This window comes from Pecten maximus, chromosome 5 (assembly GCF_902652985.1).
Source record: "Pecten maximus chromosome 5, xPecMax1.1, whole genome shotgun sequence".
In the NCBI taxonomy this organism is placed as follows: Eukaryota; Metazoa; Mollusca; class Bivalvia; order Pectinida; family Pectinidae; genus Pecten; species Pecten maximus.
Genome location: NC_047019.1, coordinates 35,254,570 through 35,272,486, shown reverse-complemented (window position 1 = coordinate 35,272,486; position 17,917 = coordinate 35,254,570). Strand labels below are relative to the sequence as shown.

At 39.0% G+C, this 17,917-nt stretch overlaps 1 protein-coding gene across 1 annotated transcript in view; it reads right to left on the bottom strand.

The window, feature by feature from the left end:
- Nucleotides 1-17,917, bottom strand: part of LOC117327889 (tolloid-like protein 1) — a 166,571-nt gene that overhangs the window by 47,966 nt on the left and 100,688 nt on the right. Inside the window, exon 3 of the mRNA XM_033885116.1 lies at nucleotides 5,210-5,396. Within this exon, the coding sequence (XP_033741007.1) occupies nucleotides 5,210-5,396 (187 nt within the window). The remainder of the gene's footprint in view (nucleotides 1-5,209; nucleotides 5,397-17,917) is intronic.

The following is a 17,917-nucleotide window of genomic DNA, read 5'->3' as shown; positions in this document are numbered from 1 at the left end:
CAAAGTTACCATTGTTGTCAGTGTCTCCACCCCTCTACAGGTATCAAAGTTACCATTGTTGTCAGTGTGTCCACCCTTGTACAGGTATCAAAGTTACCATTGTTGTCAGTGTGTCCACCCTTGTACAGGTATCAAAGTTACCATTGTTGTCGGTGTGTCCACCCTTGTACAGGTATCAAAGTTACCATTGTTGTCAGTGTGTCCACCCTTGTACAGGTATCAAAGTTACCATTGTTGTCGGTGTGTTCACCCTTGTACAGGTATCAAAGTTACTATTGTTGTCAGTGTCTCCACCCTTGTACAGGTATCAAAGTTACCATTGTTGTCAGTGTGTCCACCCTTGTATAGGTATCAAAGTTACCATTGTTGTCAGTGTCTCCACCCCTCTACAGGTATCAAAGTTACCATTGTTGTCAGTGTCTCCACTCTTGTACAGGTATCAAAGTTACCATTGTTGTCAGTGTGTCCACCCCTCTACAGGTATCAAAGTTACCATTGTTGTCAGTGTGTCCACCCTTGTACAGGTATCAAAGTTACCATTGTTGTCAGTGTGTCCACCCTTGTACAGGTATCAAAGTTACCACTGTTGTCAGTGTCTCCACCCTTGTACAGGTATCAAAGTTACCATTGTTGTCAGTGTCTCCAATCCTCTACAGGTATCAAAGTTACCATTGTTGTCAGTGTCCCCACCCTTGTACAGGTATCAAAGTTACCATTGTTGTCAGTGTGTCCACCCTTGTACAGGTATCAAAGTTACCATTGTTGTCAGTGTCTCCACCCTTATAAAGGTATCAAATTACCATTGTTGTCAGTGTCTCCACCCCTCTACAGGTATCAAATTACCATTGTTGTCAGTGTCTCCACCCCTCTACAGGTATCAAAGTTACCATTGTTGTCAGTGTCCCCACCCTTGTACAGGTATCAAAGTTACCATTGTTGTCGGTGTGTCCACCCTTGTACAGGTATCAAAGTTACCATTGTTGTCAGTGTCCCCACCCTTGTACAGGTATCAAAGTTACCATTGTTGTCAGTGTCTCCACCCTTGTACAGGTATCAAAGTTACCATTGTTGTCAGTGTCTCCACCCCTCTACAGGTATCAAAGTTACCATTGTTGTCAGTGTGTCCACCCTTGTACAGGTATCAAAGTTACCATTGTTGTCAGTGTGTCCACCCTTGTACAGGTATCAAAGTTACCATTGTTGTCGGTGTGTCCACCCTTGTACAGGTATCAAAGTTACCATTGTTGTCAGTGTGTCCACCCTTGTACAGGTATCAAAGTTATCATTGTTGTCGGTGTGTTCACCCTTGTACAGGTATCAAAGTTACTATTGTTGTCAGTGTCTCCACCCTTGTACAGGTATCAAAGTTACCATTGTTGTCAGTGTGTCCACCCTTGTATAGGTATCAAAGTTACCATTGTTGTCAGTGTCTCCACCCCTCTACAGGTATCAAAGTTACCATTGTTGTCAGTGTCTCCACTCTTGTACAGGTATCAAAGTTACCATTGTTGTCAGTGTGTCCACCCCTCTACAGGTATCAAAGTTACCATTGTTGTCAGTGTGTCCACCCTTGTACAGGTATCAAAGTTACCATTGTTGTCAGTGTGTCCACCCTTGTACAGGTATCAAAGTTACCATTGTTGTCGGTGTCTCCACCCTTGTATAGGTATCAAAGTTACCATTGTTGTCAGTGTCTCCACCCCTCTACAGGTATCAAAGTTACCATTGTTGTCAGTGTCTCCACCCCTCTACAGGTATCAAAGTTACCATTGTTGTTGGTGTGTCCACCCTTGTATAGGTATCAAAGTTACCATTGTTGTCAGTGTCTCCACCCTTGTACAGGTATCAAAGTTACCATTGTTGTCAGTGTCTCCACCCCTCTACAGGTATCAAAGTTACCATTGTTGTTGGTGTGTCCACCCTTGTATAGGTATCAAAGTTACCATTGTTGTCAGTGTCTCCACCCTTGTACAGGTATCAAAGTTACCATTGTTGTCAGTGTCTCCACCCCTCTACAGGTATCAAAGTTACCATTGTTGTTGGTGTGTCCACCCTTGTATAGGTATCAAAGTTACCATTGTTGTCAGTGTCTCCACCCCTCTACAGGTATCAAAGTTACCATTGTTGTCAGTGTCTCCACCCTTGTACAGCCAGTAAAGATACTCTTGCTGTTTGCCTGATCCCATAGAGCTGCTGTACCACATGTGTTGTTTGGATCTACATATGTGGGTGCCTTATTTGTTTGAAAGTATATTGCTGAATTCCACAAAAAAAGTCAAAATTGGCATGTTTTCGTCCCCCAGCTTCAATATTCAATACAAGAGGCATATATTTAGATCCTGTTCGGCTCAGCTGGTTATTACAGTGATCATGATAAACATTCTTTCTTAAGTTATATTACAAAGTTTTCCTATTTTTGAGCTGCTTCTCCCAGTGTCATTCCTAAAGAGGAGGAACAATTTATAAGAATTTGTTATATATTTCTCTGTTGGGTCCCAGTCCAGCCCCAGGGGAACCATGCCCTCCATTTATACAACTTTGATCTCATTGGTGAAATAATGTTCCAGACAAAATAAGGAGCAAAATCCATTCAATCATTCAGGAATAGTAGCAATTTAAATTATTTACCTTTTATTTCACCAATTGGGATTCCAAACCTTCATTTCTACAACATGGGATCTCCTTCATCTAATTATGCTTCAGACAAAAAATTGATCATTAAAATCAATTTAGTCATTCAGGACTAGAAGATATTTAAAGGTTTACCTACATTTCCCCTATTGGGCTCTGCCTATCAAGCACAAGGGGAGCAACACTCTCCACTCATTCAAAATTTGATCTCCTTTGCCTAATGATTCTCAAGAGCAAATTTGATCAAACTCCATTGAGCAGTTCAGTATTACTGTAAACGTACATATTTTAGCAGTAATTTTATTTTAGCGCTTTTCGCGCTGGAAGCCTTGTGCTAATTAAATTATGATTGCGCTAACTACTTTTTGTACGTTTTATTTCTATAGAAAGTTCTGTGGATGCGCTAATTCATCATTGCGCTAACTGGCTAAAATCTGCAAATGAGCTAAAATTTGATTGCGCTAAAATAAGTACGTTTACAGTATTAGAGATTTGAAGGATTAACCTCTTAATTTCCCCAATTGGGCCCTGCCCCTTCAGCCCAAGGGAAGCTATTTCTCCCTTTTATACAATATTTGATTCCCTTTGCTCAATAATGCTCTTGACCAAATTCCATAAAAAGGCTAACTGTTCAGGACTAGTAGCAATTTAAAGGAAATGTTGACAGATGTCAGACAGATCATGGATGCTGTGCCTTAACACAAGTTCTCTGCTACTTTGTACCAGGTGAGCTCACAAAGCTGAATTGCCCCCTTTCGCCCGTCTCTAAGAACCCTGAGGTGGGGGTTTGCACCACCATTTGCACAATTTTGAATCCCCACCACCTAAGGATGATGCCAATGAAATATGAATGATGTCCAGCTAATAGCTTTAGAGAAGAAGTTTATACTTATATTAAGCCAAATTGCTTCCTTTTGGCTCCGTTCCTCAGCCCCACCATTTGTACAATTTTCAATCCCTACCACATAGGGATGCTTCCAGTCAAATTAAGTTAAGTTCCAATAAGTGGTTAAGAAGCTACGGTATGACATAAGTTCACCTTGGTCTTTCTCACCAGGTGAGATAATAAAAGCAGAATAGTTCTTATAACAAAAGATTTATTCAAAGTCACATATCTCAATTTCACCATTCAGGGTACAGAAAACATGTACCAATTTAAAAAAAAAAAATACTAGTAAAGAAAGCAAGTTTATTATGTTACTGTGCTTCGATCTAACAAAATCATTAAAGAAAGTAAGAAAATGGCCATAAATCGATCCTTCTGAAGTTTAAATACAGAAGAAACATGGCTGGGTGACATTTTTATGTCAAAATTGTCTCAGGGTGTTAGTTTTTTTGACACAGTTCACAACTCAGCCTTGAGGTTAGAAGTTGATACCTGTTTTGGGAAATCAGTCACTCCGAGTATATATTTATATTTTCTTAAAGCAATTTATCAGATGTCCTGCAGAATTTTGTGTTCGTTTAATGATTTGAATATTATTAATAATTTTGTTTGAGAGTTTCTTCATTTTTTAAAAATCAAATTCATAACAATTAAAATAACCATATTAAGCTTACCAGGGCCCAGTTGTTCAAAAGGCGATTAGCTTAATCACTTGATTAGTGAAAATCTCATTTCTCCTTTACTTCAAATCATATGTGTGTATATTCTTCAAAATCAGCAGGTATAAAGAGACTGGTAGGTGTTATAATTTCAGAAAATTTTGTCGAATAAGTTTTACCAGAAATTATTTTATCAAGATTTTAATATTGTTGTTAAACTATGGTTAGCCTAATCACCTTTTGAACAACCGGGCCCAGAATGCTAATGATTATTTTATAGCTTAAGTATTCTTACTGAGGTGGCAGATTTTTTGGACCTGCTGTTGCTCAAAGTTTTGGAACATTGACCTGGATTGCTGTAAAACAAGAACCCTATCAAGCATAAAGAAATGTTGATCCTATAGCATTTGATATTGTGTAATATTGTAGCTTATGGTGCTTACTAATGAACATTCATATTTAATGATTTTTTGCCTTTCTTATCATTAAAATTTTACCTCATTAAACTACAAAGCCAATAACTGTCCTTGTTACCTTACACCTGTTGGCCGTCCTTTATATGGTGTATAAAATTATGTGTCAGCAGGTGTTTTTATATCATATTACCACTAAATTAATCATATAGACTGTATTGATTAGGGAATACCCTAAAATGGACTTTTAACAATCTATAACTTCCTCATTGTCAGTACAAAGCTGGTCATTGACATTTAAAGGCAAAACCAAATAAAACAAATAAAAATGTTGGTGATCATTAAACTAAAAATAAAACATTGGTATACAGCTACTGATTATTGATTAAGTGTACATGCACCAAGTTTCACAAACTATGGTCAAGAAGAACAAGTACTATTTCTGAACCAGTGTCAAATGTAGGAGATTAGTGCCATAATGTCAATGATTGTGATGTACCCGATGTTTGAGTCTGAAGTATAGACATACAAGTGGTTTGCCTCCATCAATACTGATGGTTTATTCTGTTTGAACCAGTACTGTTACAACTACGGTAAGGTTTGCCTTTAATTGTACATACCCCTTATCAGAACGCACCTCCAGGTTGAAGTAGTCAAAACTGATTTTGATACGGCCCTCCGGAGTGGCATGGAAGAAATAGCTACACTCGACTTCCTGTGGATACTTGTTGGGGAAGCCCGGTGACATAAACGTACCCTTCTGTTGCATTTTGAAGGAGAATTTGTGATCACAGTTAGCTGCCTTATCTGTAACAAAAGTAAAACCAAAATGTTAGAATCATTAAATGATGTTAGAGGGTGTCCTAATGTTACTAGCTTTTATACTACATGTTCTAGTGATAATGTTAGAGGGTGTCCTAATGTTACTAGCTTTTATACTACATGTTCTATTGATGATGTTAGAGGGTGTCCTAATGTTACTAGCTTTTATACTACATGTTCCAGTGATAATGTTAGAGGGTGTCCTAATGTTACTACATGTAGCTTTTATACTACATGTTCTAGTGATGATGTTAGAGGGTTTCCTAATGTTACTAGCTTTTATACTACATGTTCTAGTGATGATGTTAGAGGGTGTCCTAATGTTACCAGCATTTATACTACATGTTCTAGTGATGTTACTACGGAGGGGGGGAAAAGCCAAAGTCAGATGGAAATCAGTGGGTCTTTTAGTGTGGAACTTCGCGTTGAGTATGGATACCCCAGAGGTATGCCGGGCAGTTAGAGCAAATAAACTAGTTACAAACAAGGGATAATAACCCCAACATACTCAAGCATTGCCGATAAGTAGAGATTTCAGTGGTTTACTAGTTTCGAAATCTGTAACAGTGTTTATATGGCACCCTGTGTTACATGTCTGACTATTCTCTGACTTTAGTTATATAGGGCCTTGTACCTAAGGACTGGTCTCATTTGGTTAGTTTATATCGACGAGGTAGCACTGTAAAGTAAACAAGACAAGCAGCTTTCGCAAAATGGACAAAATCGGTGAAAGAGCAGTGATCCAATATTTGCATAAAAAAGTTTAACACCTAAGGATGTTCATAATGATAAGGTAGCAACACTAGGGAAAGATGTCCCTTCATATGCTTCAGATGTCCCTTCATAGTGAAAAGGTGGGTGGTGGAATCTAAGCACGTCCTATAGAGCCTTGAGGATGACCCCCGTCCTGGAAGGCCTGTCAATGTTGTAACCCCAGAAATAGTCAATAAAGTTCATGATATTGTTATGACTGACAGACCAGTCACAGAAAGATATATAGCCAGTAGTCTTGGCATTTCACAGGAAAGTGTACATTCCATTCTGACCGAGGATCTTGCAATGAGAAAGCTTTCAGCCCGATGGGTACCAAGCCTTCTGACAGTTGATCAGAAGCACACCAGACGCACATTATCGCATGCTAATCTTAACCTTTTTGATGAAGATCCTGCCAACTTTCTTCAGAGATTTGTTACTATGGATGAAACATGGGTCCATCATTTTACCCAGAGGCCAAACAACAATCGAACAATAGAAGCACCCTGGCTCTCCCCTGCCAAAGAAGGCAAAGACTGTTTCATCAGCTGGGAAGGTTATGGTCTCAGTTTTCTGGGATGCAGATGATATTCTATTGATAGATTATGTCCAAAATGGACAAATAATCAATGGCACATACTATGTTTCATTTCTGAGGCAGTTACGGGAAAATATTAAACTTCAGCACCATGGAAAGCTCACTAAAGCAGTGTTATTCCAGTAGGCAAACGCTCCTGTTCACAAGTCTGTCGTTGCTATAGCTGTCATTCACGATTATGGCTTTAAATTGATTGAGCATCCACCTTATTTACCTGATCTTGCTCCATCAGACTTTGGTCTATTTCCAAAACAGAAAACTTCTGCAGACACCCACTTTCAGTCCGATGATGTCTAACATGCAGTGGATGACTTTCCCAGAAGCCAACAAAAGGAGTTCTATAAAAGTGGCATTGCGGCCCTTAAACACCGCAGTATAGATACTGAAGGGAATTATGTTGAAAAAAAAAATGGCCCAATGGGCCCAAATCGTTCAACTGCTATCCAGTGATCCTTTTCCTACATAAACATAATTAAGAACAAGTGTATCAGAGACCACATATAAGATCTCAGGGCCTTGCAGTTATTTAAAAAGGTGTCGTCTTTTAAATATTTTGGCTAATTTAACTCTTTCAAACTCAAATTATGATCATTTGAACAAACTTACCAGCCTTCGTCCAAGAATGCTACAAGCCAAATATAAGGTCTCTGGACCTTTCAGTTATTGAAAATAAGTCATGGAAATATTTCAGCCTATTTGACTGCTCTAACCTTGAAAGGTCAAGATCATTCATTTGAACAAACTTGGAAGCACTTCACCCCAGCATGCTACAGACCAATATCAACTTCCTGAGACTCTTGGTTATTGAGAAGAATTTGTTTAAAGATTTCAGTCTATTTGATCCCTGTGACCTTGAATGAAGTTCAAAGTCATTCATTTAAACAAACTTAGTAGCCCTTTACCCCAGCATGCTACAGACACAATATCAACTCCTTGGGACTCTTGGTTATTGAGAAGAAGTCATTTAAATTTTTTTAGCATGTTTTACACCTGTGACCTTGAATGAAGGTCAAGGTCATTCATTTGAACAAACTTGGTAGCCCTTTACCCCAGCATGCAACAGACCCAATATCAACTCCCTAGGACTCTTGGTTATTGAGAAGAAGTCATTTAAAAATGTTTAGCCTATTTGACCCCTTTGACCTTGAATGAAGGTCAATTTAATTCATTTCAACAAAATTGGTAGCCCTTCACCCCAGCATGCTACATGCCCAGTATTAAGTCTCATGGACTCTTGGTGTCATATTGAATAATCCCTACTTCAGGGACACCTACAGCTAAGAGTCATACAGAATAATCCCTACCCAGGGATACCTATCGCTTTGTGTCATATAGAATAATCCCCACCCGAGGGACACATACAGCTAAATGTCATTTAGAATAAATCCTCTTACCTTGGCCCATGGTAGTAAGTGTCATCAATTAAGCCTATTAAGCCATATATAGTAGAGTGACTTTGTATGTACTTAGAAGAAGAATTCTGGGCAAATAGTTTGACCATATTATCTGTAATATCATACAGTAAGAACTAATTTAATCTAGATCAGTGCCATACTGTCTAGTAGTCTCTCCTTTTAACTGATGCCTTAAGTCATACAGGTACATGTACCACACATTATACCAGTAAAATATAAACAAATCACCATTAACAACACATTTAGACTTGATATCAGCATCAACTCCTGGAAACCATGTGAACCATGTAAACAGAACACTTGTTACCATAACTACCATGATGCCTTGCGATGATATTGAAGCCACAGCTAGGAATGCTAAAAAGGTAAAGATGAACATACATTTAAACTTATCCCCATGTGCAGGGATGTATCTGAGTCAAAGTAACAGGATCAAGTTAAAATTCAAGACAATATTACATCAACTTGTCAAAAGATGTAAATTGGTCAAGACTTAATTGACGATGTTAAGCATTAGCATACAATATATTTCTGATACAAATACAAAGCAGACCATCACTCAACACCGTCCACACTTACTCCCGGAGAACATTCGTGTCACAAGTAATTTTCTGGTTCCTATAAACCAGATTGGATCATTGATCTAGTTTGGCCTCAGTCCTTGCCCGATGGTCACTATAGATACACTGGGTACTAAATGGTCCTAGTGAGGATGAGGCGTTACAGTACCACGCTTCATTGACTACACATTACAAACACGCTTCAATGACTACACATTACAAACACGCTTCATTGACTACACATTACAATCCCATTTAATGAGTAAAAGAATAACTTTAAGATGACAGCATAATAGTTTAGTAAGCCATGGATGCATGGTCAGGGTTCAATCATTGAAATTACATAGCTGATAATGATCTATGCTACACTTACATCTAAGCTTGTGTGACATTCAATAGCTTGGTATGATGTGTATTCTATCATCTTCATCTAATAAATAAATGTGAAAGCTCTAGCTATGACATGATAAATGATTTGGCAAACTGATCTGTCTATGCTTAACAAGAGTAACACAAGTCTAAGCCAATAAAAAAGTCACATTTCTAGATAAGATACAGCAATCGAAACTGAGATCTGCTGAAGCTAATGAACTAAGACCCCTGATGACAGGGGTTTTGTAATCCACCAAATTGTTACTAACTATATAATGAAAGAAGGGCATTTCCCATTTGAAATCTGTCTATCATGCTATTACCAGTTGACAAGGGCTTGTCAGCAATCGTCATGGAAACCAATAATGATCAGGTCAAGGTCAGACAAATCTTGGGAGTACAATACCATGACCTTAGCAGAATTTACAAGTGTACCAGCTTATCTCAGTTTCTACTTTGTATCATCAACACATCAATAGAGCTTCAGCCATTCCACTGTCAAAACTAATATATTGATCAACAACCACATATCATGTCATGTCCAAAATCATTTCATTGACTGGAATAAGTCCAAAGTCTCATAATGGTAAAAAAAATGGTATTTAAAAAAAAATCATAGAAGCAAAACTTACAGCCATTCTATATCAATCTACACCTGTATTTAGACGTTTGTAACAACTTTAACTGCCAGGCATGTTTCTTAAGCAAATATGCAAAGTCTGGACAATTCAACAACTAAATATGTTAATTACATGTTAAAGTCTGGACAATTCAACAACCAAATATGTTATAGTCTGGACAATTCAACAACCAAATACATTGTTGTATGCAAAGTCTAGACAATTCAAAAACCAAATATGTTATAGTTTGGACAATTCAATAAACAGCAAACATCCAGCCAATCATTAGCATGGACACAGTAAACATCCAGCCAATCATCAGCAAGGACACAACAAACATCAAGCCAATCATCAACAGGGACACAGCAAACTAATAGCCAATCATCAGCATGAACACATCAACCATCCAGCCAATCACCAGCAGGGACACAGCAAACAAATATCAAATTAACCGCAGGGACACAGCAAACATCCAGTCAATCAACAGAAGGGACACAGCAAACATCCAGTCAATCAACAGAAGGGACATAGCAAACATCCAGCCAATCAACAGCAGGGACACAGCAAACATCTAGCCAATCAACAGCAGGGACACAGCAACTATCCAGCCAAACATCAGCACTGACATAGCAAACATCCAGTCAATCTTCAGCATGGACACAGCAAACATTCAGTCAATCATAAAACACTGTACTGAGTAATTGAAGACAGTTTACTGATGTTTTCATGATGAAGGTTTTTACACGTCTTTTAAAATGCCTCAAACTTATTGGGCAGTAAAAGCTAATATGAGGTACCAATTTGTCACACATGAAGTCCAATATTGTGGTACAAGGTACACAAGGACGATATCCAATAGAGAAATGGAAGATACCAGGACTAATGGCTACATGGTTACAAATGTGTAGTGAAGAAGCTTCATACACTGTCTGTAGTAATCAGTGTTAGACAGGGTAATAAAAATGTTACAATCATGGTAAGTTTTTACTATTATAAGCTCATTCCCTTTAGAGCACGAGTAAGTTTCAATTTGATTAATATCATATTTTTCTGCAAATAAACTACTGTCCGCAAATAAGCCCGCTTTGTCGTCTTTGCAGAATCATCCATTAACAATAGTTAGTTAAAAGTGGTTCATAGACTACTCCTCCCTAAACTGTAATTCTGAACTTTTACACGAGGGGTGGGGCTTATTTGAAGAAAAATATATTAAAGCTGTTTCACATGTACATGAATATATGCAATACAGTCCATTCAAACTGATAGCCTTTCTTTTCCTTTCGTGGTCTCCATCCCTACTGGCGCTGTGTTTATTTTTACATGAGCATTAACAAAGACATATACCGTAATTTTTTGTATAGTAGTTTCTTAAAGAAAGAAATGCAAATAGAAGGAAACCAACAGTTCTGAAATAATGATATTATTGAAAACATGTGTCATTAATTAGTTTTACGATCTGGTCAAAAGTTTCTGTCTATGTTTCATAACTGATATGATAGTCTCTATACATGATAGATCTATACCTTAGTTGTCTCTGTAATGGACATCGATACCAGACATGAGACCTATCTCAGGACACGGTTGACATATTACTGACCTGAGGCCTTGTCTCCCTATCTCAGGACACGGTTGACATATTACTGACCTGAGGCCTTGTCTCCCTATCTCAGGACACGGTTGACATATTACTGACCTGAGGCCTTGTCTCGTCTGCTATGATGTTTCAAAGAACAAGTGACACCAAGACAAGTGAGAGTGGTCACTGGAATGTAACCCCAAGACCTCCTATTGTTGTATGGTGCTTGTTAGTGTGTAGACAATGGAGCACAAAACACAGTACTGTAGAGTTTAGACACGGATTGGAACATAGACTAAGACAATCACCATCAACATGAAGCTAGCAATCACTTCCTCCAGACAACAGAAGACAGATCTCAACCCCTCACCAGGTAAACAGCTCGTCAGAAATGTCTTGGAACTGGATCACAATGCTAGCTTAGAACAAAGGGGTTCAGCATGGAAGTACCGTTGACTTCACACTCGATTATGTCGAGGAAGTACCGATGACTTTACACTCCATTATGTGGAGGAAGTACTTATGACTTAACACTCCATTATGTGGAGGAAGTACCGATGACTTTACACTCCATTATGTGGAGGAAGTACTTATGACATAAAACACTCGATTATGTCGAGGAAGTACTGTCTTTACACTCGATTATGTCGAGGAAGTACCGATGACTTCACACTCGATTATGTCAAGGAAGTACTGATGACTTTACACTCCATTATGTGGAGGAAGTACTGATGACTTTACACTCCATTATGTGGAGGAAGTACTGATGACTTTACACTCCATTATGTGGAGGAAGTACTGATGACTTTACACTCCATTATGTGGAGGAAGTACTGACTTCACACTCAATTATGTGGAGGAAGTACGGACTTTACACTCCATTATGTGGAGGAAGTACTGACTTTACAGTACACTCCATTATGTGGAGGAAGTACTGACTTTACACTCCATTATGTGGAGGAAGTACTGACTTTACACTCCATTATGTGGAGGAAGTACTGACTTTACACTCAATTATGTGGAGGAAGTACTGACTTTACACTCAATTATGTGGAGGAAGTACTGAAGACTTTACACTCCATTATGTGGAGGAAGTACTGATGACTTTACACTCCATTATGTGGAGGAAGTACCAATGACTTTACACTCCATAATGTGGAGGAAGTACTGATGACTTTACACTCCATTATGTGGAGGAAGTACCGATGACTTTACACTCCATTATGTGGAGGAAGTACTGAAGACTTTACACTCCATTATGTGGAGGAAGTACTGATGACTTTACACTCCATTATGTGGAGGAAGTACCGATGACTTTACACTCCATTATGTGGAGGAAGTACTGATGACTTTACACTCCATTATGTGGAGGAAGTACTGAAGACTTTACACTCCATTATGTGGAGGAAGTACCGATGACTTTACACTCCATTATGTGGAGGAAGTACTGATGACTTTACACTCCATTATGAGGAGGAAGTACTGACTTTACACTCCATTATGTGGAGGAAGTACTGATGACTTTACACTCCATTATGTGGAGGAAGTACTGACTTTACACTCCATTATGTGGAGGAAGTACTGATGACTTTACACTCCATTATGTGGAGGAAGTACTGATGACTTTACACTCCATTATGTGGAGGAAGTACTGACTTTACACTCCATTATGTGGAGGAAGTACTGACTTTACACTCCATTATGTGGAGGAAGTACTGATGACTTTACACTCCATTATGTGGAGGAAGTACTGACTTTACACTCCATTATGTGGAGGATGTACTGACTTTACACTCCATTATGTGGAGGAAGTACTGACTTTACACTCCATTATGTGGAGGATGTACTGACTTTACACTCCATTATGTGGAGGAAGTACTGAAGACTTTACACTCCATTATGTGGAGGAAGTACTGATGACTTTACACTCCATTATGTGGAGGAAGTACTGACTTTACACTCCATTATGTGGTGGAAGTACTGAAGACTTTACACTCCATTATGTGGAGGAAGTACTGATGACTTTACACTCCATTATGTGGAGGAAGTACTGAAGACTTTACACTCCATTATGTGGAGGAAGTACCGATGACTTAATTTACACTCCATTATGTGGAGGAAGTACTGACTTTACACTCCATTATGTGGAGGAAGTACTGAAGACTTTACACTCGATTATGTGGAGGAAGTACCGATGACTTTACACTCCATTATGTGGAGGAAGTACCGATGACTTTACACTCCATTATGTGGAGGAAGTACCGATGACTTTACACTCCATTATGTGGAGGAAGTACTGACTTTACACTCCATTATGTTAAGATTCTAGTTTCAATATATGAAATTCCTAATTCAAACAGTTTGAAAAGAAATGCTGAAAATAGATATCTAAAACTTCCACAGTTTTTCCAGATTCATCCAAGTTCTGAAGGTCAGATGCAAATAAATGTCAGCTATTTACAGGCCTATCCACTGACAATAAAAACAATTAGGAATAATAAGTTGTACATGTAGAATCTACTGGTGTTTCTGTAAAACTACTCACTGACAGCAAGGTGACAATTCAGTTCTATTCTGATGTACATTAGCATCACTGTTTGTATGGCATTTATACAGACATGACTGCATCATCTGTTGGAATCATACCTGAATAGGTCTTCCCAATATCTCCACATGAATCATTCCAACTTTTGTTTTTTTGAAATTGTGTTGCAGTTTCATTCTTCAATCTCAGCTTTTACAACCAAAATTATAAATTGAAGAAACAAAATAAAATGTCTACAATGGTCATCAATCATTGATAGGAATGAAAGTTGATCTGGTCTGTTGAGACCTGGTATTAGGAGGCTGCTCCCATACATCACATTAGATGGATGACTTCTTCAGCAATGACATACAGGCTTATCAAGCTCATCTTAAATGATAGAAAGCCCAGATAAAAAAAAACTACAAATCTCTTCAAATTATGGACCTATTTCTTTTACAAAAATTGATCTGTTCATACACTATGCATGGCCATAAATCAAAAAGATTCCCAAATCTTGTGGACTGTAAAGAATAGAACAGGTTGTTTTTCCAGCTCTGGTTGGAAGGGATTTCACTCAGTTTAGTGGTACAGCATCCACTTCATAAAAGTTTCCTAGTTTCAGACCCATCATGGGCAGGATGTTTTTCATTTCTCCTTTTTATCTAAAATTTAGTGAGGTTAACCAGATGTGTCAGCTATATGAAATTCAGAAGCTTTGTTGGTGAACCTTGGTTATGTTGCCTTTCAGAGTAAAGGAAAGGATGGATATAGTAAATGCTGAGCAAATAGATCATCTTACCAGCTTCTGCAGCTGATGGAAATTTCCTTGCACTCTAGAGATATGATAATAGAATATGCCTCATTCATGGACTCTAAGACAGGTTGAGTGTGCATGGCCTTGACATTAACACATGGCTGTTGAGTTACCTTGACATTAACTCATGGCTGATCACATGTGACCTTGACATTAACACAAGTCTGTTGGAGTATGACCTTGACATTAACACAAGACTGATGGAGTGTGACATTGACACATATTGCTGATCGCATGTGACCTTGACATTAACACATGAGTGATTGGATGTGACCTTGACATTAATACAAGTCTGTTGGGGTATGACCTTGCCATATTTAGACATGACTGATTGAACTTGGCATTGACTCACTGTTTACAAAGACTGTCCTTAATACAATAACATAACATATTGGTGATGAAGATTAGATATCCTCAAGAGAGGAGGTTAACCCACATATACAGCTTCCTGTACTTACAAGATAAGGGTTTACCAGGATGTTGTTCATGTAGTTCACAGAAATGACACACAGGGATCACAATTAAATGGACATCCTCAAAATATACCCTGTGACATCGTCTTTTTGTTGGAAACAAGTTTAGCTTAATCTTGTCTTTTCACACAAGGTAATTTCCAAATTGCCAAGACTTCCTTGAATATCTTGTTCTTGTTTTTAAGGAAGTTTCAATTGTTTTTTTTAACAAGTCAAAAGTTTCTTGCTCAAATTAACCTCATTCTTTTAAATATCAGTTTAATTTAATTTTCATTATTGATGAATTGCAGTTCATTGCAATGTAATTGCAGTGTTAGTTGTCATTATGGTAAGCAAAGTGTCCCTGTATAGGCACATGTGGTTTATTGGGCTTCCATTATCCTTTATGGGGCCGGGCCATTAAAACTGCCAACATTCGCAGCTAGGCATTTTTGTTTACAGCCCTAAGAAGGGTTAGCACATGCTGATGAACATGTAAGTGTACAGTCTCTGTGGCAGCCCAAGCTACAGGTGAATTTGCAATAAATGTCTCCATACCACCACTGAATGTTAGCTATCTTCCAGATGAACTTTGGCAGTGTTATAAAAAAACAAATTCTGAGAGTGGTAGCAAATATCCGAGCATGGTTCAATTGTTGAGTGACAACATGCGGAGACAATTAAGGCTGACTTTGACATCCATGTGCTGCTACCATTCAGCTGGCTATAACCCTATGACCCGAGTTAGTGAACTGACAACTCTGAGGAGAATGTGGTATTAGACCACTTAAAATAGGTTATGGATCTGCTATTAAGTTTCAGCCTATTTATCCTTTCCTGGAAAACAGAAATTTAATGGTACAAAGTATGGGGGCTCTTTTCCCAGGCTTTCTACATCCTGTCTCTTAACTAACAGTCTAGTGGGAGAAATCTACTGTCAGACACAGAATCAAATTACACTGTATATCACTATACATCAAGTACTTACTACCTGGGTATGTAAAAAAGATAAAATGATTCAAGACCAAATAAGATTAAAAATCCTTCACATGCATTGCAGTAATAAGACATAAATGCTCTAATCACATCCTCTATTATGTCATGCCGAGGCCTAGGTCCCAAGAGGTTTATACAATAAAGGCAACAAGATTCTTCAAACCAAATTTTACTACAATTCAATTACTTGTTATGACAGAGTAATATCTGAAAAAATTCTTTATATTTCCCCTATTGGACAAAGCAAGCAGGGTCACACCTCTGTACAACTTTGTACAAATTGGTTTGGGCAAAGGGCACTCCGAACAAAAGTAGATTAAAATCACATAACACATGTATCACTTTACATAATTTCTTGAAACATTTTTAATTTCTCCCCTTTGGTCTCACTCTCAAACATCAGATGTAAACTCTTTTGTTTGAACATCACTAACTCCACTTAATTCAAGGCTGATGGGGAACAATCCAGGACAACTGATGTCTACAACACAAGGACTAGATCTGATGTTGGGGACCATCCAGGACAACTGATGTCTCCAACACAAGGATCAGATCTGATGTTGGGGATTATCCAGGACACCTGATGTCTCCAACACAAGGACTAGATCTGATGTTGGGGACCATCCAGGACAACTAATGTTTACAACACAAGGACTAGATCTGGTATTGGGGAACCATCCAGGACTACTGATGTCTACAACACAAGGACCAGATCTGATGTTGGGGAACCATCCAGGACATCTGATGTCTACAACACAAGGACCAGATCTGATGTTGGGGACCATCCAGGACAACTGATGTCTCCAACACAAGGATCAGATCTGATGTTGGGGATTATCCAGGACACCTGATGTCTCCAACACAAGGACTAGATCTGATGTTGGGGACCATCCAGGACAACTAATGTTTACAACACAAGGACTAGATCTGGTATTGGGGAACCATCCAGGACTACTGATGTCTACAACACAAGGACCAGATCTGATGTTGGGGAACCATCCAGGACATCTGATGTCTACAACACAAGGACCAGATCTGATGTTGGGGACCATCCAGGACTACTGATGTCTACAACACAAGGACTAGATCTGATGTTGGGGATTATCCAGGACACCTGATGTCTCCAACACAAGGACTAGATCTGATGTTGGGGACCATCCATGACAACTGATGTTTACAACACAAGGACTAGATCTGGTGTCGGGGACCATCCAGGACAACTGATGTCTCCAACACAAGGACCAGATCTGGTATTGGGGACCATCCAGGACATCTGATGTCTCCAACACAAGGACTAGATCTGATGTTGGGGAACCATCCAGGACTACTGATGTCTCCAACACAAGGACCAGATCTGATGTTGGGGACCATCCACGACATCTGATGTCTCCAACACAAGGACCAGTTCTGATGTTGGGGACCATCCAGGCCAACTGATGTCTCCAACACAAGGACCTGATCTGATGTTGGGGACCATCCAGGACAACTGATGTCTCCAACACAAGGACCAGATCTGGTATTGGGGACCATCCAGGACATCTGATGTCTCCAACACAAGGACTAGATCTGATGTTTGGGAACCATCCAGGACTACTGATGTCTCCAACACAAGGACCAGATCTGATGTTGGGGACCATCCACGACATCTGATGTCTCCAACACAAGGATCAGATCTGATGTTGGGGACCATCCAGGACAACTGATGTCTCCAACACAAGGACCTGATCTGATGTTGGGGACCATCCAGGACAACTGATGTCTCCAACACAAGGACCAGATCTGGTATTGGGGACCATCCAGGACATCTGATGTCTCCAACACAA